At 45.6% G+C, this 7,992-nt stretch overlaps 1 protein-coding gene across 3 annotated transcripts in view; it reads left to right on the top strand.

Moving 5' to 3' along the window:
• puf60a (poly-U binding splicing factor a) overlaps positions 1-7,633 on the top strand; it is a 9,845-nt gene extending 2,212 nt beyond the window's left edge. For 2 of the 3 annotated variants that reach the window (XM_044367210.1, XM_044367211.1), the window contains 8 exons: positions 117-167; positions 342-503; positions 1,343-1,435; positions 1,632-1,845; positions 1,943-2,133; positions 3,692-3,806; positions 6,242-6,480; positions 7,129-7,632. In XM_044367210.1, coding sequence (XP_044223145.1) covers positions 117-167; positions 342-503; positions 1,343-1,435; positions 1,632-1,845; positions 1,943-2,133; positions 3,692-3,806; positions 6,242-6,480; positions 7,129-7,428 — 1,365 coding nt within the window. In that variant the 3' untranslated portion in view covers positions 7,429-7,632. Of the gene's footprint in view, positions 1-116; positions 168-341; positions 504-1,342; positions 1,436-1,631; positions 1,846-1,942; positions 2,134-3,691; positions 3,807-6,241; positions 6,481-7,128 lie in introns of all 3 variants that reach the window. The other variant, XM_044367209.1, reaches the window with a different exon arrangement.
• Positions 7,634-7,992: the final 359 nt, after the last annotated feature.

The raw sequence follows: 7,992 nt of genomic DNA on the forward strand, positions 1-7,992 counted from the left end.
ACCTGTGTGTCTCACCTGTCTGTCTCACCTGTGTGTCTCACCTGTGTGTCTCACCTGTCTGTCTCACCTGTCTGTCTCACCTGTCTGTCTCACCTGTGTGTCTCTCTGCCTCTCAGATGGCGTCTCTGACGATGGGTTTGGGAGACGCTCTGTCTCCTCTACAGTCGGTAAGTTTTTCTCTGTAGCTGCATTAATATTAAACGATCCAGCTGCTCTGAACCAATGAAAGTAGTTTCGTAGACTAGCTCATGACATCACTATGACATCATACGTGTCGTCACTGACAGGGATCTTTAAGAGCAGGTGTGATTGGTCGGTGTGAACCTGCCGTGTGTGTTTAGGTGGCCGCTCAGCGCCAGCGAGCGCTCGCCATCATGTGTCGAGTTTATGTGGGCTCCATCTACTACGAGCTGGGAGAGGACACCATCAGACAGGCCTTCGCACCCTTCGGACCAATCAAAAGCATCGACATGTCCTGGGACTCTGTCACCATGAAACACAAGGTCAGAGGTCAACTCGCTCTCTTCCTCCCTCTGACTGCGGCGAATAAACAGGAAGTCAGAGTTATGTCTACCACTCCCTCCATAGAAACTATCAACTATCAATAGTTAAACTATTAATACCACAAAGTCCTGCATTCAAATCTTTACTGAAGGTGAAGAGTGACAGCGAGGTTTTATCAGCATAACATATTTACATTTACTCCACATACTGCTGGATAGTGTAATAAATAATAACGCATCATATTTTATTTGTTATCTGAATCTGCAGCGTAACCAGTAACATTTATCTGTCAGTAAATGTAGTTTACAGTGTTTAGAAGAACACAGCTGCATATTTTTTAAGTGCTTTGGGCCTTTTTTATTTTGATATAGTTATTTATTATTATAGTTATTTCAGGGTACAGTGAGTTAGAATATTTTTAACTTCTAAACATCATAATAAATCTCTGGCAGGCAGTTGCCCATCTTCCATCTTGCCTGCTGGTAAAGTCTCCGTGTTTCTAACCAGTACGTGGATATGATGGATGTAACGTATTGGTGTCTGAAGAATGACACCAGTGTCCACAGAGGAAGTTGATTTGACGACCAGGAGACGGTGTTCTGTGGGTTTGTGTCTCGGAGTGTAAAATAAATATTGTTTAAGAGTTATAATAGAAGACAGTGTCATCAGCATAGAGGCGGTGCCTCAGTTTATATACTGTATATAATGAACACAATGGGACCCGGATCGGATCTTGGCAGAACTCCTGTGGACAGACTGAGTGGCTCAGTTCAGTTTCTGTAAACTCACCTGTACTCAGGTGTTCCTTGTTAACGCTGCCGTGTGTTTGTGTCTGCAGGGTTTTGCCTTCGTGGAGTATGAGATGCCGGAGGCGGCTCAGCTGGCTCTGGAGCAGATGAACTCTGTCGTCCTTGGAGGCAGAAACATCAAGGTGAGTCCAGACTGATGACCCGTCCGTCAGGTGCGGCGGTGTGTAGCTGAAGGTGTCGGTGTCCGCAGCAGACAGCAGAAAGTCTTCTTCAGTCCAGTTTAAACTGCAGCTGCTGACAGCGGGTTGGATGAAGAATTATCCTTGTGTTGCTGAACCGTGCTGAGGATGCAGTCTGTCCATCTTCCTCGTCTTCCAGGTGGGGCGGCCCAGTAACATCGGCCAGGCTCAGCCGATCATCGACCAGCTTGCGGAGGAAGCGCGTGCCTTCAACAGGATCTACGTGGCGTCGGTGCACCCCGATCTCTCTGACGATGACATCAAGAGTGTCTTCGAGGCCTTCGGCAAAATCAAGTCCTGCATGCTGTCCCGAGAGCCGACCACAGGACGCCATAAAGGCTACGGCTTCATCGGTGAGCAGAGCTGCATGTGATGGCTTGGGGGGGGGGGGGGGGGGGGGGCTGTAGACCAGTCCTCTGGGTCTGATGGCTTTATGTTGCTGGTCACCAGAGTACGACAAGGCCCAGTCTTCACAGGATGCTGTGGCCTCCATGAACCTGTTTGACCTCGGGGGTCAGTACCTGCGGGTGGGGAAGGCCGTGACTCCGCCCATGCCCCTCCTCACGCCGATGGCCCCAGGAGGCCTCCCTGCCGCCGCTGCCGTGGCAGCTGCCGCCGCCACCGCTAAGATCACTGCTCAGGTAACTCCTGAAGCTCCGCCTCCCTGAGAGACAGAACAAACAAACAAACAAACAAACAAACAAACAGACGAAAAGGTGTTTCTGAACAAATACAGAATCATTTATAACAAGCATATCACATGTGGTGGTTTTTACTGTGCAGCACTTTGAGCTGCATTATGTATATATATATATATATATATATATATATATATATATATATGTGTGTGTGTGTGTGTATCATGTATCTTGAGTAGTATACATATATATATATATATATATATATATGTATACTACTCAAGATACATGATACATGAGTTTCAGAATATGTCGGTGTTTGGTTTGTTCCCCTTTTTGCTTTAATGACAGCAGCACTCGAGCTTCATGGAGTCTACAAGTTTGTGTAAAACCTGATGATCCATGTTGTCCCGGCAGGATCTGACAATGTTCCACAGAGTTTCCTGTGATGTCACAGAGCCGCCATAAATGTTCAGCGGGGTTGAGGTCAGGTGACTGTGGAGGGAAGTCCAGGACAGTCAGGACTCCTCGTCTGGTCTTCTCTGGTCTTCAGTCGTTGTTGTTGCAGAGCTTTGAGGTGTTTGGGGTCGTTGTCCTGCTGCAGGATGAATCCTTCCAGCATGAAGATGCAAACCAGACGGTCCAGCATGTCTCTGAAGAACGGAGCACTGCTTCTCCCCCGCCAGGGGGGTCAGTTCACTCCAGAGTAGTCAAACCCCCCCAGACCTGAATATTCCCTCCAGCATGTCTGACTGTGGGTTTGATAGACTGCGGTATCGTTCTCTCTCCTGTTCGTCTCCCTACATTCACCCCTCTGTTACTGCTGTACATCTCAGACTGGGATTCATCAGTAAATAAGACGTTTTTCCAGTCATCCACTGGGAAACGCTGGTATTTCTTATCCCACCCCGAGCGTTTGGCCTTGTTTCCCTTGAGAGGCGGTTTAGAAGCTGCTGCTCGTCCTCTGAGACGTCTGTAGACTCTACCGCTGATTGGAGTCTTGAGGTCTTTATTTATCAGATTCTGTATCTGTGATGAAGTTTCTGTCTCTCAGGGAACTCAGCTTGATGTTTTGATCTTCTGATGGTGTTTTGGATGCACTGGTCCAGTTTCTGCAGAGTGTTTTAGAGCTTCATGCGACCTCTTAGAAACCTTTAGTCCAGCCATGATGTGAGAACGTCAGGTTTCCCGCCATCACAACGCTGCTCAGTGATCAATGATCTGCTGGAAACATGAGGCGGCCATGTTTATAACAGGTGATCACTGGCTGCAGGTTGAGTTATTGAACGAGCCTCCTGAGTTTCGTCTGAACGCTTCAATGGAAGAGAAACAATTCAAAGACCTTTGCTACAAAGTTAAGTTGGTCAATGATTTTTGGTTGCTGACACAGAAATACTGCAGAATCTTAAATAATTCTTCTAAAATAAAGATTTTCAATGTGGTCTCAGACTTTTGGACCCCAATGTGCATATTTTATATATATATATATATATTTGGCAGTAGAGGGGGTCTGGATCTGATATATTTCCACAGTATCTGATGTGTTTTGTGTTGCATTCAGGAGGTGGTGGGAGCGTCGGTGCTCGGAGCTCTGGCTGGACCGGCGCTCCTCTCTCAGCAGCTGGGAGGACTTCCTCAGGCTGTCATGGCTGCTCAGGCTCCAGGTGTCATCACAGGTAGGAGCACCAACAGCCTCCGCCCACACACACACATTTAACCCCACCCCCCCCTGTTAACGAGGACGTCCTGCTGTCCAATCACTGAGTGTCAGTGTGCAGCCAGTCCAATGATGTCACATTAATCAAAACATCACAGCAGGTTCAGGAAGTCTTTTGTTTTTTCCTTCCTCAACATCAACTATCAGGAGAAACCTGACAGAATAAAACAGCACGTATGAAACAGAGGAACTTTATTTTTCTGTGATTATTTGATATTATTTCCTCGTGCAGCTGTGACTGATTCAGAAAGACGAACCTGAACAGACATCATTTCTGTTTGAAGAATGTTGACTGTTGTCTTGTTTGTTGTCCTGAACATGAAACGTTTTAATCCTGTAAGATCCATTTAAGCTTTACACAAATTATTGTTTTGTTATTATCTTATTCACACATCTTATTATCTTGTTCAGATAAGTTATTATCTGGTCAGTATGTCGTCCATATGACTTCTCTTCTTCACTCTAATTCGTATCTTGTTCACCTGAGTTATTATCATGTTTTTATAAGATTCGTATCTTGTTCTCACGTTATTGTGTGAACGAGATCACCAGTTAAAGTGTTTCAGGTCTGCAGCAGCTGCTGAATGTGAGTCATCAGTCAGACCTCCTTCTGCTTTTATTATTATTAGTTTGTTTGTGTTGCTTCATCCGAAGCGTCTCCACTAATACATTTTCTCTTTTATTGTCTTTTTTTTCTCTCTCTCTGTTTTTTCTCCTCTCTTCCCCTCCCTCTATCGCCCCCCCAACGTTCACACCCACAGTGACCTCTTAGCCCCTCCCCTTTGCTGCACACTGACCAACCAAGTGAAGAGGACTGTTTCTAGCCCCTCCCTTTAAACATAGCCCCTCATTCCTATTGGCCAGTGAGTCTCAGATGCTGTGTGATTTGTAGAGTTTCGGTCATGTTAGGGGGAGGGGGGGGGGGGGGGGGGTTTCATTCTTAGCTTAAAGTCCAAAACTTCCTGTTTCCTGAGATTGTTGTATTTAACCAACTGTGAGTATTTAAAGTTCAATCTTACACGGTCACTACAGGAACATCAGCTGCTAGCTAGTGGGCGGAGTCACAGTCAGGAGCGGGTGCACTCGTTTGCAGCTCCGCTGGGTGGTGATGCACCACAGGCGGGTGGAGTTAATGATGGAAATAAAAGCAGTTTGGCTGAATCCAAATATTCTCCCTCTGGACTGGTGGACCTCAATCACACGAACCGCGACATGTTCACTGTCGTCGGGTCAAGTCTGCGCCGGACCGCCAGGAGACCGAAGATTCTGCTGACATTTAAGATTATAATAAATAAATCAGCCTGTTAGTCTGAACATCATAGCTCACAAAGCAAACGTCATCAAAAGTCAATATTTTACATTCCTATCATTATTATTATTATTATTATTGATTATTATTATTATTATTATTATTATTATTATTATTGATTTTTATTATTATTATTATTATTATTATTATTATTATTATTATTATTATTATTGTTATTATTGATTTTTATTATTATTATTATTATTGTTATTATTGATTTTTATTATTATTATTATTATTATTATTATTATTATTATTGTTATTATTGATTTTTATTATTATTATTATTATTATTATTATTATTGTTATTATTATTGATTTTTATTATTATTATTATTATTATTATTATTATTATTATTGTTATTATTGATTTTTATTATTATTATTATTATTGTTATTATTATTGTTATTATTGATTTTTATTATTATTATTATTATTATTGATTTTTATTATTGATTTTTATTATTATTATTATTATTATTGATTATTATTATTATTATTATTATTATTGTTATTATTGATTTTTATTATTATTATTATTATTGTTATTATTATTGTTATTATTGATTTTTATTATTATTATTATTATTATTATTATTGATTTTTATTATTATTATTATTATTATTATTGTTATTATTGATTTTTATTATTATTATTATTATTGTTATTATTGATTTTTATTATTGCTAATACTGATAAGTATTATCCTCTTTTACATTGTTACTTTATAGCCTATTGCTGCAGGATTGTGGGTAAAAAGACTCTCTGGAGGTCTACAGGAAGTCCGCTGAAGGCCTCTTGTGGACTTGATGATCGGTGGCCTTGGACAGACTCGGCACCGGCAGACGTCCCCCCGAGGAACGAGTCTCTGCGCTGAAGTTCGGACATTTGGATTCAGCCTTTGAGTGTTTTAGTTTTAACTCCACCCGTCTCCTGAGCAGGGCGGGACTAGCGTGTTAAACCAGTGCACCCAGTGTATGTTCTGGTCGGAGGGTCGGTCCAGCAGCCTGGGGCGGCTCCCTGCAGCCGGACCGCCGCCGCCCGTCTGACCGTCCTGTCCTTCCTGCTTCCTGTCTGTTTCAGGCGTGACCCCGGCACGACCCGGCCTGCCTCAGGTGGGTCTGGTGAACCCGGTGCTGGCCACGCCTCCGGCGCCGGCGGCCCCTTTCAGTGTCGAGGTGAAGAGAAATGAGGAGGAGGAGCTTCAGCAGGAGGCGCAGCAGGACGGAGCCACGGAGCCGCTCAGCGAGCAGGAACACATGAGCATCAGCGGCAGCAGCGCCAGACACATGGTGATGAGGAAGCTGCTGCGCAAGCAGGAGGTACGAGTTCAACGCCTGCCCGGGAGCAAGGCACCACGGGGGGGGGGGGGGGGTTCAACACCTGCCCGGGAGCAAGGCACCACGGGGGGGGGGGGGGGTTCAACACCTGCCCGGGAGCAAGGCACCACGGGGGGGGGGGGGGGTTCAACACCTGCCCGGGAGCAAGGCACCACGGAGGGAGGGGGGGGAGGGGGGTTAAACGCCTACCCGGGAGCAAGGCACCACGGGGGGGGGGGGGGGGGGGGGGGGGGGGGGGTTAAACGCCTACCCGGGAGCAAGGCACCACGGGGGGGGGGGGGGGAGGGGGGTTAAACGCCTACCCGGGAGCAAGGCACCACGGGGGGGGGGGGGGGGGGGGGGGGGGGTTCAACACCTGCCCGGGAGCAAGGCACCATGGGGGGGAGGGGGGGGGACTTGGGACTTGCTGGACTTAACTCAGGACCTGGTCTTGCTTTGAAACACTGACACTCTGCAGGTGGACTTGATATGGGACTTGTTGGTTGGACTTCAGGACTTGGTCAGGACTTGGTCAGGACTTGGGGACTTGGTGATGTTGAACATCATGCAGACTCAGGTAGACTTGATTTGGGACTGGGACTCGCACACCCTGCAGGCTGACCTGTATAACAGACGTGTCTCTCTCATCAGTCCACCGTCATGGTCCTGAGGAACATGGTGGGTCCGGAGGACCTGGACGATGACCTGGAGGGCGAAGTGACGGAGGAGTGTGGGAAGTTCGGCCGGGTGCGGCGGGTCGTGATCTACCAGGAGCGTCAGGGCGAGGAGGACGACGCCGATGTCATCGTCAAGATCTTTGTGGAGTTCTCAGAGGCGGCGGAGATGAACCGGGCCATCCGGGCGCTCGACCAGCGCTGGTTCGGGGGACGGAAGGTGGTCGCCGAGGTCTACGACCAGGAACGCTTCGATGGCAGCGACCTGTCGGCATAGATCAGGAACTTCTTCTTCTTCTTCAGTTTGTTTCTGTGCAGGACGTAAAGGACCAGACCGCTGCTTCTCATCCTGTAACTACAAACTGCAACTTGTTTTTTATTGATCAAAGGATCCAAACCATCAATGAACTGATTTACTAACAAGTACTGTGTGTATCAAAGCCTGTTATACCATATATATCTGATATATCTGATATATATATATATATATATATATATATATATATCAGGTACATCAGGCTTCCAAACAGGAAGAAAAATATAGAGAATCAGCAGAATGATCCTTTAAACTCACCTGCTTTGGTCTCACTTCACCAATCAGATGAATCAATTGGTTCAAACTGTTAAACACATTTAATCTGAACGTGTCTCTGCAGGAAACATGTTCTGAAACTTTTTACAGAATCATTTTTACCTGTTTCAGAAGGTTTTGCTTCTGTTTCCAAACCCAAACAGACTTTTCATGACGCAGCAGACGAACAGTTTTCAGCAGATTAACGATGTTTTAGAGGAAACGTCTGCTGAGACAGAAGAGGAACAAACTGGAACTCGGCTGAAACTT

This window comes from Thunnus albacares, chromosome 12, assembly GCF_914725855.1.
Source record: "Thunnus albacares chromosome 12, fThuAlb1.1, whole genome shotgun sequence".
Classification (NCBI taxonomy): Eukaryota; Metazoa; Chordata; class Actinopteri; order Scombriformes; family Scombridae; genus Thunnus; species Thunnus albacares.